Raw genomic sequence first — 15,925 nt, 5'->3', positions numbered from 1 at the left:
AGGTATGTCCCCGCCAGCCGCAAAAAATATGCGGTGAAACATGACACCATCGCATTTATAGATGTGAAACACTTTGAATGTATGGACTCAGATAGGTGATCGCTAAGGTTGGCGAAAGAACAACACTCAGCAGGTGCATAATGTGTATGGAGTATACCAAGACTAAATAATTGAAATTCCAAACGACTCAATGCATGGACGACAGTAACCGATCGTAAAAAGTATATCAACCGAAATGAGTGATTAGGCAGAGAGCCTTAGAATGCAAGCATAAAACCAACATTGATCAAACTGCTAGAAAACTCCGGGTACTATAGACGCCTGCGGGAGTGGGTATCTTTCTTTTGTCAACCTGCTTCATGCAGGGCTGTCGAAGGTCCGAGTATCAGAAGAGTGCATGGTGGTCGTATGCATGGTGTCGCCGTTGGGTCTGGGGGTATCACGAGTCCATTCGGACTTCTCGTTCTTGCCCATGAAGTTGTTCTTGTTGCTGGCGTTTGTTGAGACGTATCACGACCAGACCCGCTCGTGCATAACCTTGAACTATGGACGCATGTTGGAGAGGCAGGCGACGACGATGCCGATGGCGGGCTCGAAGCAGGTCTAGACGCTGAGGTTGACTTGGTTGTAGGTGATGTCCTCGCCGGAGCGGGAGAGGTCGATGAGGGAGACGAGACGGACGATGTCAAAGACCAGGGTCCTGTGGATTGTGACTTTTGGTTCGAGGGTATGCGCGGCAACATGCTGTTGACGGCGGGCAACTTACAAGAATCCGACGTCGAAGATACCAGACAGACTGACCTTCTGGGCTTTTGGATGGGCAGGCCCCAGACGGTGTGCATGGGCATGAACAAGATCATGGCGTCAGTGAAGATGTTCGGAATTTGCAGACTGTAGTAGAATTCACCCATTCTGAGGCAGCCACCGGGGCTGGTGGGGTGCTACAGCTTCTCGGTCGGAATGCAAGTGAAGCAGCCGACAAGGATGCCCCCGAACGCCAAGTGGACCACGATGGCGGACACGATCCAGACCATAACGTTCATGCTCTTGACGGGAGAGAGACGCTTGTAGAGCATTGGGATGGAGAGTTTGATGCAGCCAATGCAGCAGGTGTAGATGAGGGAGGGAGCCGGTGAAGAGTGTCTATACAGATATTAGAAGAACACTCAACCGTTCAACTGTCGAAACAGAAATACCTTCAGCGATGCAACACCATCGAGAGGGTTCAGCCGTGGCTAACAGGTCTCATTATAGCGATCCGGTCCATTTCGAGGACGAGAACTGACTTCTCCGGCTGTTGCAGTGTTACCCGTGCCACTCGATAGTGGAAGTAATAGATGTGTCGCACCCTTACGTCCAAGCCCGTGATCGTTAACGAGGCTAACACTTGACGGGCAGCACCGTCGCCTACATCGGGGCTCTTCGATCATGAGGCGAAAAGTGCCTGAGAGGCAATGTCTCCACGGCGCTGCTCAACGGCCACCCTCCGAACAGAAAAGGATGCATGCTCCAGTTTTGGGGGGCTGAGACGTGTTCCCATTCCGAAGTCTCGAAATTTACTGCGGAGTCGACATGGTATCGAATTGGCTGGTAGATTGATCTAGGAGATTATTTACTTCACACTCCCACGCATGATGGCTACAAATTTCCCAGTGCGACGAGACCAATTGGCCACGGTGGAGTGGTGGTGCCTTCTACCTTGTGCTGCACCCACTTCCACCTCCTCTATCATACGTACGCATTTGCCCGGCAAAAGAAACGAAAACGTTCCACTTGATTCCACACGACAATGAAAAATGGCCTTCATCTCGCATGGCAGAAGCGAACGGCTTGACATCATAGGTCCGTTGCAGTTCGTGGCGATCTGACAGGTCGGTTCGTCTCCCAACAACCGGGTTCCGCGCGGCTGAAGATCGATAATGCGTGTTGGGAATGGTGCACTTCCCACCTTGTCACAGGGCTGAGCATGAATGCAATTCCTCTTATGCAAGCTTCTGTGTAATTCTACTTGTGAAAATTTTGATGGGCATGCGGAATCATGCAGGTGTCCCCATCTCGCCCATCCAGACCGGATGGATGAGCCCGGGTGTTCGGTTGCCCCATCGCGTACATGCTCTTGCATCTGATGGTTGATCATATTGTAACATCGCTTGGTTATAGGTACAGTATGCTGCGCATTCAAGGCATTTCAAAGCAACTACTAGTGGCTGTGCTGTGGTCATTTTGGTGGCGGGGGATACGACATTGGCCCCGGGGCTGTATATGGGGAGAGCAGGGTTGCGCCTCGCTCCAGGACGGCACGCCCGCGCTGTTTCTCTCGCTGTTGGATTTCCTTCTCATCTTGGATGAGGGTGCAGCAGGTGCAGCATGTGGCGCGCACACAGTCTGATGCAATGTTGCCCTCGATTCCATATGCCTTTCTCGTTCGGGTATGTTGTATCGTAGCCAGCAGCCCTGTTGTCGACGGGTGAGTATTTTTATCAATTTGGTCTTTTTTACTTGTGGGGTTGCTTCATCCTTGACTTACATTGACACCCACACAACAGGGCCATTGCCGTACAAGATCCATTACACGTCTCATATCCCAGCATATTTGTCGGGTCCTCTTTCTTCGATTTCCTGTATAGACGGTGCTGCGTTTTCCCGTACAGAATGCAGGGGCCCAGCAAGCCCAGACAACAGGTCCCAAGATTCGAGCATTCGCACAGCCCATGATTCCATGACCCGCCGTTTACTTCTTGGTTGGGATGCATGATCTGCCCCGGTTGGTGGTATGAGGCCAAGTCATCTATCGTCGGTGCCTGGGATGGTGTCGCAGCCGACGGAGGGGAGAAGTATGGAGATTTGGGCGACTGCAGAGGATTCGCATCGGGGGTAATGGTGAAGGTGTCGGCTCGTCTGGGGGCTTCCGGGTTGGTCTTTATCGGTAAAGGACCGGGGGAGCTGGGCGGCGGATTGTATGCATACTGCGGTGATCGAACGGCCTGTTGCTGCGGTTTTGCAGACTCGATCACAGGCGCGAAATGAATGGGATGCTGGTCAAATTGCGGGTATCTCGAATAGGTTGGTACACTGCCTTCTTCTAAAGGTGACACCCTCCCGCCTTGTTGATATACGCCTGAGGCCTGCTCGGGTTGTTGGAGCGATGGCGAGATTATAGTCTCTTGGAGCGGTGGTGGTGGCTGCTGTTGCTGTTGCCGTTGCTGCTCTTGTTGGTGTTGTTGATATTGATACTGCTGCTGTTGATGCTGCTTCTGTTGATGTTGTTGCTGTTGTTGATGCTGGAGAGGTGGATGCGGTGGATGAGGTTCAGCCGGAAATGGAGGGTGGCCTTCGAGATCACGATGCAGTGACGATGAGTGCATCTCCAGAGGTGTTTCGATGAAGGAATATCTCTGACTCTGGCCCACCTGGGTGTCGAGCTGCAATGGGCGACTCATTTTGATAGGAACGATCGCAGAGTACTCTCAATGTGCTTAATTGAGCTTCAAGTCTAGCTGCAAAAGCTCCTTTGGTACAAGCGTACAATCGCTAAACCCTTAAAATTGAGCGATTTGCGACTTGGGAGGTCGTAGTTCGTCAAGTGTGTCGCTTCGACAGACGCCGCATCTCAACAGCTTCCCCTGAACATGAGCTCCGCTAACAGATGACTCGTCGGCTCGCTGTTACACGACATGCGACAGCAGATCGACAGAGAAAAAAGAGCATAGCAACTGTTGAAAAACGCGCGTGATGGGGGTTGTCCGCAGTTAAAACCGCTGGAGTGGAGATCACGATGGGCTGGAGGGGGCTAAGTCAGAGCTCCGCGGGGTTTGGACGCTCTGAGTGGTCTGGAAGCTCCAGATTCGCGACTTGCCTGGTCGCCCCAGCGGTCCTTGCACCCTACTGCATCTTCTTCACACAGTCGCCCGCGCTGGTTGGATCAAGGACCCGCCCGGTATCCCCCGTTGGGCGTTAGGGCGGGCCTCATCACACGCCGAGCCAAGCGGCGAGTGTGACTCGCGTGTAACTGTTGGACTCGGTTTAAGATGAGCTTCGTAGAGCCCTGGGAATAGGGATTGCCCGACGAACAGCGATTCAAATCGCGTGTCTCTGAGATGAAACGTGGCCAGGTACCAATCCATTCAAATGCCGACTCTGGTCGCAGAACAAGACCCCATAGGGACGAGGATGCGGGCGCCGTGTGTCTCTGTTGGTGATAGAAGCGCCATCACAGCCCGCTACGTCACAGCTGCAATTAAGGTGATGAGTGAGCGCCAGGGAGCACTTGGTCCTGAGTGGAAGAACAGAAGTACATCCGAAGCACACAAGTGACTCCCGTAGTAAACTGGGGTCCTGCGGGCCGGCCCTCGGCGAACGCCCCCATTCTTAGGCTCTATTCTGATGTAGCAAACCGAGCCACGAGTCGTCAAACAGCACTCAGTCAAATACTGTAGGTTATTTAGTAGTAACGTGTATTCAGTCGCAACTCGCGTGACTGGTCGTCCCGTATTTATCCTGGCCGGGCATACTTCGGAAACTGGGATGATCGGCGGACTGCCTCCCTTTGCTTTTTTGGTCCTAAATTTTGGCCCCAGCAGATTGCTGCCCAAGTGCACGAATGCCATCATGTTACAGATAGAGTTGGCCCACGATAGGTACCCGCGGATATATGAACGTTGCCCGCTACGAACTTGTATAGAAGAGAAACATATTTGACTATGATGCGCAACGACTTGACGGTTCCGCGGACCAGTGCTTCATTCATTCCATATATGATATCAATCGTCCCAACCAGCGACACATCCGCCGTTGTCTCAACTCCAGAATCATATAGTACCTGGAATTCCCAGCTATGCAAGGTAACCAGATGCGTGTCTGGAGTCTGGTTCAGAAGCCGTTGCTGCTTTTCCCAAATAAGGCAGTAGTTCTTGACAGACCAGAGCCTGAGTATAGTGCTGGTGTCTGATCCCACAGTGTTTGAACAGTTGACTGCACGGTCGGATACTAGTACCCATTAGGTAGGTACCTCGCCTACTGGGATAGGAATATCGCTTACGGATATCTACAGGGTAATCTATTGGAGCACCTAAGCGCAGAAGCAAGTCCTCAGGGCTGACGAGTATGGTGTTTGGCTCGAAAACCTGGGAAGACTACGCCGCGATGGCGGTGCAAGGCAGCAAACTTGCACAAGCCTGGAAAACAAACTTCGGACCGAGTCAGCTGCCCCTGACACCTGACCTGATTGCTGCTTCGAGGCTGGGGAAGGCCCAACATTCCTGGGTTCGGCCCACTGCTTTGAATGCCCACACCAGATCCAATTGCAAGCACCGGATCATCCTGCTCGGTCGAGGAATGGAGAGCTGACACCTATGGCCAACCACAGTGGCCGCACGCCACACAGAATCGATGGTGATTGGCGCAAGGCAACGCAGCAGAGCGTCCCAAGAAACGATGGATCGACCCGAGAACTCAGCTATCCCTTGCCCCCCACACCTGGAGTTACCCGTTGCGAGCCAGACCAAGGATCGTGAGCTCCCTGTTTGGGTTTGGGACAATGGCCCAGGATGCGAAGAGAACGGTCGATGGTGTTGCCCCTGCTGCATTCCGCGATCCCCGGTATCTGGATGGCAGTCCCGTGCTGGAAAGGTTGAAAGGGCCGGGGGGGAGGTGGGAGAGGTTCGTCACGGAGAAAGCCCTTGCGAGATTTGGACTGTGTCGCTGGCACGAATCAGGACCCAGCAGAGAGAGTCGAGGTCCTGCAGAATGCCGATCGCACCCCCATGCCATGCGAGCCCAGTAGAAATGGGCACTGGAATGGAGATTAAGCTGCATCCACAGAGTAATCGCAAAGATTGGGCTGGGCGATTGTTCGGAGACGAGCCGCCGTCAACAGGAGTTGACGAAGAGCAAAACCGGGCGGGAGCCAGACGGTGAGGCAAGTCCGATTTTGCGGTGACTTCATCCTCTCTCCGCCATTGTCTGTCTCTTCCCACAGCCAAACCCGCAACTCCGCAACTCTGCAACCTTCGACCTCGACCTCACCTGGAGATCTCACCCACGCCAGCCCAAGCCATCCCGCAACCCGCCGCATCCAGAAGCATCTGGAGAAGTTCGAGATTCAGATCGGCTCCACCGCGTCCAAGGCGGTGACGGACGATCGGCGTCACTGTCCTACACTGCGAACCAGGCCTCAAACCGCAGTTTGATCCTTTATCTCGTGAAGCTCAGACCGGCCAGTGTCTCTGACTTTCCTTCTGATCCCGGCCATCCGTCCCCATTCTGCCGTCAGCACAACCTGTAAGAACTCGTCCTCGCCCAACGTGGCCCATCGCCATCCCCGGCGACGTTCATCCACTGACTGGTCTTTTCTGCTCGCCGTGACGCTAGACTCCCCTCTGTCTCGCTGTGTCCACCGCGGTCCACCGCTATCTGCCACTTCCTGGCCGCCTTCCCCCCGGCCACCTCGTGTCTCCGTATCGCCCGCGGCTTTCCCCAATTCTGAACCCATTTCCTCAGCTCCTCGAATCGCCATTTCCCGCTGTCCCTTTCATTCCGACCGTGCAGCCCTGACCAATGTCCTCTCCATGTCAAATCCGCCGCCCGCTCCCGAAGACTCCTTGCCTGCCCCCCTGGTAACACCTGCTGCGCCAGCCCAACATGATTGCTCGGCGGCCGAGCCCTCGCCGGTCAACCCACGCCACCACTTGTCGCAGGACCAACAGTTGTTGCCCCAGGGGGCTCAACAGGAGGCCCAGTCTCCATCGCGCGCCGAGTCCCCCACCGTCCACACCGTCCAACAATGGTCCCAGCCCGCATCAACCTTCGCCCTCAAAAGAACGCAGACCTTACCGCTGGAAAAACCCTCCCGCCCCGAATTCTTCCACAGTCCTCAATTGTCCGAACGAGACAGCATCTTTGCAACACACTACCTGCCGTCCGAGAGCGGCGCCAACACCCCCCAATTGCCGCCTGACAAGGCCGCGGAGAATGACAGTCAGGTCAACCTGATACCCGGCCTCGATGATGTGCCCGGATCTCCAACTCCTGCCTCCAAGGTCTCTCCCCTCCGTTCTCACGTCGACTCTTCCCACATGGAAGTTGACGTCCGCAGACATTACCCATTGCGCTCCACCTCACTCTTTTCAGCTTCTGATTACCCTCGTGTCTCTCTACTCCGCTCATCAATCTCGTCGGCTGATCAGCGCAAGGGCCAAGAAGCGGAGGTCAATGTTCAGCAGGTGTCCCCAGTGCCATCGAATGAACCAGGTACGAACTTGAACACCGATGGTTTCTCTGATACCCGCACTGAAAGCAGTCTCCTTCCTTCGGCAATAGACAATGTCTCTCATTCTCCCGGGTCGTTGACACCGCCTGCAGGCTACGACCGGCCGTCGGTCGGCTCTGAAGCTGTACCTTTCCCTCCGTACACTGAGACCGGTCGCGGCGTCACGCTGGAGCGGAGTTCGAGCCGAGGGCGCCGAGGGCGTGTGGACAATTCTATCGAAGCTAATCTGACCAACGCCGAGCCTGCCTCTAATGTGCGCAGCCGAAAGTCCAGCCACTATCTGGGTCTTTTCAAGGAGAATACGACTTCCCCGGACCGCAAGCGTTGGGAGGACCGTGATCGAGCCCGGCTGCACGATGGGCATGGGCATGCTGATTTGAGCTCCACTATGGACCATGATCATCAGACCCTGGAGCTGCCATCCGATGAGGATGGATTGCTTCGCAAGAGTATCTCCCTCCCGTCCCTGAGCGACGGACAAACATTCGGCCCTCCAACATCCGCCGAGCAATCCCAACAGCCAGAGCATGAAGATCCCTTCAAGCGTCGTCCTCCAACTTTGCCTCGCAGTCTTTTGGAGGAGATTCGAAACTTCCACCTCACCCCCGGTGGAGCTCGAGGCTCTTCTTTCTCTAAGAGCATCCCAACCCAGTACGCGGAACGCAGCCGTGATTATTTCCAAGCCGAACCACATGTGGAGCGGTTCCCCGAGTCCCTGGGCTCCCTCGATGAGGAGGAGGAAGCTCACGGTTCGCCGCAATTCGAAGATGAGGAGGAAAACGAGCAAATTAAGTCCGCTGTCTACTTCCCTCATGAACGGGTTGCTGTGCCAGAGGAGACGCAGGGGAAAGAGCCGTTGGCAGCAGATCCACATAGTGTGCAAACAGTTCAGATATCTGCCGCAGAGAAAGGCCATGAGCTGATGTTGGTACCCCAAGAGCGTAGTGTGTCTGAGCAGGAAGTTGGGCATGTGGATATATCTTTTCGATCTAAAAATGAAAGTAAGATCCTCCACGGCGATCTTTCGGGTCTCCGATCCCCGACAGAACGCGCCCCAGAGAAGACTCTGAGTACGATTATCGAGCGGGGCTATGATTCTACTTGTGACTCTGAGTCCGTCTCTGCAGACGAGAGCGTGCACTCCGTGCCCGATGAGTCTAGCCTGACCGACGATGCCGATGCCGAAACCCCAACCGCGACGCCAACGCAACGACCACACTTTACTCCAAGGCGCAAGTCTACGGGTCCTCTCGGTGCAGTGGAGTTGAAACCCTACCGGCATCAGGTTGGGGGTCACACGACTGTATTCCGTTTTTCTAGACGTGCAGTATGCAAACAGCTCAACAACCGTGAAAACGAATTTTATGAGCGTATCGAACGAAGGCATCCTGACATGTTGCTATTTCTGCCGAGGTGCGTATCTCCTTCCAAGATTCCAGAATTCCTAAGAAGATACTGCCTTGGCCCTTTACTGCCTCATCACAAAGCACGGGACCCTGAAGTTTATGATCTGTTTATTTACTAACTTCAAAACAGATACATCGGAGTTCTCAATGTGACTTTCTCGAAGACAGCTAAACGGTCAAAAGGCGTGCTCGATAATGCAAGTGCAGCATTGCCCGAGGCGAACCATACGAATGGTATAGCAAACAACAACTCCCATGTTCTTGAAGCTCCGGAGCCGCAGCGGATTGTGAGCCAGAAACAGATTACTGGCGTAATCCCCAAAGTGATCCTCGAAAATAACCGACACATCATCCCCGCTGACCTTTTCGGTCGTCCCCAGCGATTGAAGATTGCGGATGATGCTTTAATGAGTCGGCCACGTTCAGCCGATGGCCTTGATAATGTGGCTACCGACTCTGACCCGGCATCCGTCAGACGGCGAAACAATAAGATCTGGGGTGCTACGACTGTGAACCGAAAGCTCCAGGAACAAGTTCTCCGGGAGGTATTCAGTCCTCCTGCAATTCATCATCACCGTCGACACCCCCGAGGCCATCTGCGTCTGCCGAGAGCGGCTTCAGATATCCCTTATCGACGTGGAAACCTGTCAGAGGACCACACTTCATCCAGTCGTCCATCTGCGTTGACCAGAGTGTGTACGACGGAAAGTTCGGCTTTGGATATCGAACCTGCAACCACAGACAGCATGCCACTCTCTTCCTCTGCGTCAACTGCCTTTGAAGACAACCGCACCCGAGTTGAACAAGTCAAAACCGATGACCAACTCAATAGATCGGCTTCTCTCAACCGTGTCGCACACTCAAGAAGGCGGCACTCGGGCGGTGGGCTTCAGAGGCGAGGCAGCATCAATTCGCGCAACAACGGTGAACTCCTATTTTTCGATGACGAGGGCTACGGCGGCGACAAGGAAGATGAAATCTTCTCCATGGAAGGAGATGCTCCGGTCTCTTCAATTACCGCACCTGTCTCCCCAACACCCATCGAAGCTCCAGCTCGTGAACATGATTTCGGTGCTTTCACATCGCCAAGCAAAGTTCTGAACGCAGCAGCCGCACTGCATTCCCAAGACAGTATCGATGCCCACTTGCCTAGTAACCCCAAGGATGCCCAGCTGAGGAAAGACGAACGGGTTCAGTTTTTCCTACTCCTGGAGGATCTGACAGCAGGCATGAACAAGCCTTGTGTTCTTGACCTCAAAATGGGTACTCGACAATATGGCATTGAGGCGAACGAAAAGAAGAAGAAATCACAGCGACGCAAATGCCAGTCGACGACCTCTCAGCAGCTGGGCGTTCGTCTTTGTGGTATGCAGGCTTGGAATGTTAAAAAGCAGGAGTACATCTTTGAGGACAAGTACTTCGGTCGGGATTTGAAATCTGGCCGTGAATTCCAAGATGCCCTCACGCGGTTCCTCTATGACGGCGTCAGCTACACTAGTGTAGCAAAAAAGATCCCGGTCATTTTGGAGAAACTGTCTCTGCTTGAAAACATGATCCGAAAACTGGACCGCTACCGGCTATACGCTAGTAGTTTGTTGATACTCTACGACGGAGATCAGTCAAGCCCTTCTCAAAAACCTGATGCTCCGACTGGCGAACGACCGGGACCGCAACGCCGGAACTCCGAAGACGGCCACAACAATGCCAACGTCCAATTGAAGATCGTCGATTTCGCCAACTGTGTCACTGGCGAAGATGAGCTTCCTCCTGACACACCATGCCCTCCCCACCACCCAATGGACATTGACCGCGGCTATCTTCGTGGTCTTCGGACTCTCCGGATGTACTTTCAACGCATAATGAAAGAGATCACGCAGGACGAGTTTGTGGAGCGCGGAGAGGGCGAGGCAATTGCCCTTGGCTCCCAACCTGCCGTCCGCGAAATGCCCTCTGACCAATACTGGGATGAGAGCGTGGAGACTGATACAGGGGAGGTCAGTTTCTAATGTGATTCTTCTTCTATCTCTTTCTCTTCGCTCAACATTCGGCTGGAGACCGACATCATGGCGTTTGAGGATAGACAATTTCTTCCACATCGGCATTGCTCTGTCATTCCGCGTCATTTTGAACCTTCTTCTTCCTCTTCCTTTTCCTTTCCTACCTCCGAGCTGCCCTTGTCGCAAGGGTGGTACGACTAACGACCTCCACGGATGTTTCTATGACCCTGATCAACGCCTGGATGCATTTAGAACCTGGCGGATTTGTTCTTTTTTTTGGCTATTCGTGCTCATTTCTTCATTTCCCTTTATCTTTCTCACGGCGTGTATGAGATTAGTCATTTTTGATTCCCTCCCGGTTCACTTCTCGGTCTTGTTTTATTGATAATACCCCACTGGGTTGATTCTTTCAAGTCTGTTCTTCAATTTGTTGTGGCAATATGCTTTATGGTGATGTAAATGGACAATTCTTTCTTAGTACGTTACCGAGTAGTGGAGTAGAAAGAACTGGTAAATTCCGTGGCAAAACTTTTTTGGGGCTGCGAACACTAGGCAGAGGCGAAAACACTAGCACAAAGATATTTACACAATGAGCGCAGCATCTGTCTCAGTTTCGCGATGGTATGAACCACCGTAATCATAGTTCGGGGTACGACCAAAGTCCTCATCGGGAAGAAAGACTCATCGGTGTCATTGGTAAAATCAGTGAGCTCGGTGTACTCAGTGTGGTCCGGCCAGGTCGAGCCAGTTGAGTCGTAAGTTTCATTGATGACTTGGTCGTTGCCTTCCTATGGATTCAAGAACATTTTATCATTGTCAATACATAAACTCCAGTAGGGACCGAGGGACTCACGTTGTCCAACGCCATGCCTTGAGCCATCTGTTCCTCGACATCTTCGGCCTAGTCAAAATTGTCGGGCTTCATGCTCAGTTCCTCCTTCATGTCGTCCGCCCAGTCGAATTGGGACGGCCGGAGGAGGTCGTCAACGGTGGGGTCCTGCAGTACGCGAGCCGGTATCATCTCATCAACAAATCTGAGTTGAAGGATGGCACGAACAGTGTCGAGGTCTGCATTTGAAAGTCTTTCGAATTAACTCGCAATGCCGCGGGTTGGAAAGGTATGGAGTAAACAGAAAAGCCAGTTTTTCTAATTCAGACGCAACTCTGGGAGTGTTGACAAGAAGTTTCCAAAGGCAGAAGGACTTGTTTCAAAAAAGTCTCTTCTCGGCACCGTCGTAACTGTAGGCGCTCAGATTATGCGCCATCGCTCAGGTATCTGGGTCGATGCGCAGTTGTTTCCTCTTGCGCAGGACAAGCTTGCGAAGATCCTCTCCCCAGGAGGACAGGCAGGAGGCGCTCGGGATCCTCCTGCAGCCCTTCGAGTCGGTTCAGCACCGCCGCCTCGGTTTCGCAGTAATAGTCTTGGCTGCTACCGTAGGCCGCGGTGCCACCGAAGTCCTCCTCAGCGGGGGCGAAAGACTCTTCGAGGTCATCGCTGTACTCAGTGTAGTCTGAGTAGTTTGTATAGTCATCATCGTCCGAGCCAGTGATGACCTGGTCGTTGCTCGCCTATGCGGTCAAGAGCATGTTAACAATTGCAATAAATAAGCACCAATAGGGAAGGAGGGACTCACATTGTCGAACGCCATGTCCTGAGCCATCTGTTGCTCGACATCTTCGGCCCAATCAAAGTTTTCAGGCTTCATGTTCAGTTCCTCCTCGACGTCCTCCGCCCAGTCGAACTGGGCAGAGCGGGAGTATTCGATGGTGAGATTCTGCTCGCAAGTCATTATTATCAACAGTTCAAGGTGAAAGGATAGCATGGACAGTATGTGGGGGTCTGCATTTTAGAAATCAGAAGATTGGGGAAAATACCGTGAAGGCTAAAGATGAGTCGAAGTGAAAACTAAACGCCGCAACAAGGAAACCGACGGTTTCCACGTCAGCTTTCATGGGTTCAGAGTATTCGGACCCCTTCTCCTCATCATCGTAACTGAATACTCTCAGCTCGTTCGCCATCGACCAAGTTTCGGGGTCGATGTGCCGGTGAGCCCCTTGCGCAGGGCCAGCTTCCGCAAGTCTTCTACATTAAGGAGTCATCGATTCTGAGATTCTGCGACGTATGAATTAGAATCATCAACAATTGCGAGTTCAAGGAGCAAACAAATCTCAAAGTGAGCATTCGTTTCTGTGAGTCTTCGAGTCTGTAAAAAGGTTAGAAGCGTCGAAAGGTCGTGAGGACTTGAACAGCGGGATCACTCTGGCATATTGATGTGCCAAGATCGTAATAGATGGTGAGATGTTCTGATGGCGGGAGGAGGGTCATTTTATAACTGACCTGTTCGTTTCTTGACCTACATAGACTGCCTCATGCTGCATCGTCGAGGTCGCTCGGCTTGGTCTCGGTTTTGTAATCTCTGATGATGTGAGATATGTGAAGAAGGAAAGAGAGAACGGGGCAGGAATTTGTATTTATAGCGCAAAAACATGCGATGAGTGCCCTGAATGGGATGAGTGAACTGATGCGATGATTCATGATAGGAACTCGAGACATAGGGCACCTCCAATAAGATGTGAACGCACATAAATTCATTAATACCGCGTGAATATGCGGATATTAAAGCATATCATCTACTTCATCATTTACCTTGTCACCTACCCAGTCATCTAACCCGTCAGCTGACTAGTCACTTACTTAGTCCACTTAAGCTTTTTTGACTTCTGATTGCTGAAAACTACAATATTCAATAATATAAGAGTTTCCAACAAGTTGAAATATAGGATGAAATGAGGAAATACTGACATGGAAAGACCTTCGATGAAGGAAAGAGAATTTTTTCTAGGCGTGAATCAGCAGAAATACGCGTGGAGATGAGGAAAAGAGCTGCATTTTGTTTTTGAATGAGCTGGTATCCTTTTTCACTTCGACTTTTATCCTAAGGCGAGCCTGAGACACTGGCAAAAGTTGTTTGTCAAACATGCAGATACCCACTACTGATGCATGTATCAATGTGAAGTCCTCATTAAGAATAGGGCAAAGGTCCTACTTAGAGTTATCTTTCACCTTTTCTCTTTCTCCTGTCTCCCTTTTCTTCTTCTCTTCCTTTTTCTCCCATGGCTTTTGGTATGCCGCCGTGAATCCTATCCTTGCGTGGCAGCGAAAGAAATTATCAGCGGCACCAGCTCCCCCTTTCTTGAGGGCAAATTCCCTGTTGGTACCACCTGCTACGCCTCACCATCCCCTGAAACTACTAGGTAATTGGACATCAAACGAGAGAGCTCATAGATTTCGAGTGCATTTTCTGTGCAAGGGGCAAGAAAAGGAAAATGGCCTACTTACAAAACACCGCAATGCCGGAATATCTCCCTATGGAGCTACGTTTGAAGATATCGAAGACTATTCCTGACTGCGAAACACTTCGTCGGCTTTTGTGTGCCTCCTCTCTTTTACAGAAAGTACTTGTCTTTTCCATGAACAAATCCTCATTACATTCACTTCGCGACATTTCATCCAAGGTGGCGTAGTCGAGGTCATTGCGGCTGTACTCTCCAAGGATTTCTTCAAAGCTGGATCGGTATCGACATGCGTCGGGGGGAATATCGCCAAGATCATTATTGGCTCGTTGATCAAGAGTGGAAAACGGCTGGCACTTAAGGACATATGCAAGTTTCAGGAGGATACAGAATATCTGTTGAACAACTCCTTGAAGATGTCAATGAAACCTGCTCCGAGCACTCAAGGACGTTAATGGCAAGTTGCCGACAGCATACAATCCGGGAACCCTTGTTCTTCGTTCCAATTCTGCGTGAAATAAATACCAATAAACGCTGGGACTTGATCTACGATACATGGAGCATGTCTGCGCCCTTACCATTCGACATCCATAGATTGGAGCACTGTATTAGCATGTCCACGTTCTATTTTGGTGACTAAGACGACAATGGTGAATATCCCATCGAGATGCCGCAGAAATGGCTTCCGCTTACTCCCCTGGCTTCGCTGCTTCACCCGGCTGATCAGCTGGTGGAGGCGTACGAGCGGGAAGGGGGCAGGCGGAACATCTTCATCCCAAGTTGCAAGGAATGCAAATGCCAGCTTGGCTGAGTTGCCCTCAGTTCTGGTGCTTAGAGACCACTTTCTGTGTGGATGGGCTTCACACTTTTGATTTAGGAGGGGTGTGTGTTTTGGTAGAGGCTGAGGGGATTACAAAGATTGACCTGCCGCCAGTTATGGTTGACGTTGAAATGCCAACCGTGTGTCAACCTGCCAAAGGAAGTGGGTCCAGCAGTAACGGTCAGGTTTCGCCAGGGTACGACCTCGAGAAAGAGTCATGGCCGGGGATTTTTACTTCGAAACTAAAGGAATAACGTTCGGCACATGGAATCCAAAGGTTCGAGGTCGGCTTTGCCAGCCTCTTTGTGTGGAGCAGACCCAAGCTTGAAACCGGTGGGCCACTGGCCATTGCGGACCGGCGAGGACCCGGCCTTGCCGACCAGCATTCGCACCAGCCAGAGACAATGGAGGCGTTGAATCACGGTCGCTGTCGTGACCTTGGAAGGGCTGGTGGATGAGATTCTTATCTCCACACGGACCTTCATGTCCGTCGACGAGGTGTTTCTGTAGGTAGTCCAGACCCGTACTTTGTGCAGTGTAGTGCCAATTGTGCTGGAAGACGTATCGGGATTTAATGTTTATTTTGTTTATTTTGTTTAGGGGCGTCCGTGTGCTGTGGAAGCGTCAGTAAAATTGAGTGCAGGCGGTTCTTTGTACAGGTAGGTATTGCCTTATCAGGAAGTGGACCCAGGATAGACATTGTTACGTCCTTTTGTCTCGTGGCAGCTCGAGAGCCCCATCGCTGGGGCCTCGTGAACGTGTAGAGTTTTGGAGAGTCATAGCTTTCAAGGGTGTCTGATTAGACCCATGACAGCAGACATCGGTGTTTCATGATGTCGTGGGGGCGGCGCTGTGCAACCGTTTTTAAATCACGAACCTGTCGATCATGCAGCAGCCAGCCCGAACTGGCACGAGCTCAATTAGCTCACTAGGCCTGGATCTGTGAACAGGATGGGCGGGATTCGAACGGCGTCGAGCAGTTCAGAGCCAAATGGACGCGCGCCCAGTTTTGGGGAATGGGCCATGTGAAAAGAGGTAAGGGCATCAGGATCGACCAGAAATTGACAATAGGGGGCGACTTATAAGTCCGCAACACCTGTAGTTTATGGATTATTGAATCTTCGACCGCGCTGTGCGGCTC

The 15,925-nt window shown here is 52.1% G+C and overlaps 6 protein-coding genes across 6 annotated transcripts; 3 read left to right on the top strand and 3 right to left on the bottom strand.

Annotated features, from left to right (window-relative positions):
- Nucleotides 1-603: 603 nt before the first annotated feature.
- N7532_005646 (uncharacterized protein) lies at nucleotides 604-1,076 on the bottom strand (the record flags this gene model as incomplete). The annotated part of the gene is made up of 3 exons (XM_056618140.1): nucleotides 604-744; nucleotides 798-891; nucleotides 946-1,076. 3 exons carry the CDS (start codon nucleotides 1,074-1,076, stop codon nucleotides 604-606), a joined length of 366 nt encoding a protein of 121 aa, XP_056474299.1.
- Nucleotides 1,077-2,218: 1,142 nt separating this feature from the next.
- Nucleotides 2,219-3,440, bottom strand: N7532_005645 (DUF614 domain protein; the record flags this gene model as incomplete). Its single annotated transcript, XM_056618139.1, has 2 exons — nucleotides 2,219-2,454; nucleotides 2,528-3,440. 2 exons carry the CDS (start codon nucleotides 3,438-3,440, stop codon nucleotides 2,219-2,221), a joined length of 1,149 nt encoding a protein of 382 aa, XP_056474298.1.
- A 2,041-nt stretch (nucleotides 3,441-5,481) lies between these two features.
- Nucleotides 5,482-6,514, bottom strand: N7532_005644 (uncharacterized protein; the record flags this gene model as incomplete). The annotated part of the gene is made up of 3 exons (XM_056618138.1): nucleotides 5,482-5,791; nucleotides 6,025-6,153; nucleotides 6,213-6,514. The coding sequence occupies 3 exons, from the start codon at nucleotides 6,512-6,514 to the stop codon at nucleotides 5,482-5,484; spliced, it is 741 nt and encodes a 246-aa protein (XP_056474297.1).
- A 52-nt stretch (nucleotides 6,515-6,566) lies between these two features.
- N7532_005643 (inositol polyphosphate kinase KCS1) lies at nucleotides 6,567-10,679 on the top strand (the record flags this gene model as incomplete). Its single annotated transcript, XM_056618137.1, has 2 exons — nucleotides 6,567-8,680; nucleotides 8,804-10,679. 2 exons carry the CDS (start codon nucleotides 6,567-6,569, stop codon nucleotides 10,677-10,679), a joined length of 3,990 nt encoding a protein of 1,329 aa, XP_056474296.1.
- A 580-nt stretch (nucleotides 10,680-11,259) lies between these two features.
- Nucleotides 11,260-12,185, top strand: N7532_005642 (uncharacterized protein; the record flags this gene model as incomplete). Its single annotated transcript, XM_056618136.1, has 3 exons — nucleotides 11,260-11,291; nucleotides 11,508-11,736; nucleotides 12,009-12,185. 3 exons carry the CDS (start codon nucleotides 11,260-11,262, stop codon nucleotides 12,183-12,185), a joined length of 438 nt encoding a protein of 145 aa, XP_056474295.1.
- Nucleotides 12,186-14,021: 1,836 nt separating this feature from the next.
- Nucleotides 14,022-14,419, top strand: N7532_005641 (uncharacterized protein; the record flags this gene model as incomplete). The annotated part of the gene is made up of 2 exons (XM_056618135.1): nucleotides 14,022-14,049; nucleotides 14,124-14,419. 2 exons carry the CDS (start codon nucleotides 14,022-14,024, stop codon nucleotides 14,417-14,419), a joined length of 324 nt encoding a protein of 107 aa, XP_056474294.1.
- Nucleotides 14,420-15,925: the final 1,506 nt, after the last annotated feature.

The sequence above is a fragment of the Penicillium argentinense genome, assembly GCF_028826775.1.
Source record: "Penicillium argentinense strain IBT 30761 chromosome Unknown utg000005l_segment0_segment0, whole genome shotgun sequence".
NCBI classification, from domain to species: domain Eukaryota; kingdom Fungi; phylum Ascomycota; class Eurotiomycetes; order Eurotiales; family Aspergillaceae; genus Penicillium; species Penicillium argentinense.
Note: the sequence above shows the minus strand (reverse complement) of the source record. Positions and strands in the feature narration are given on the sequence as shown.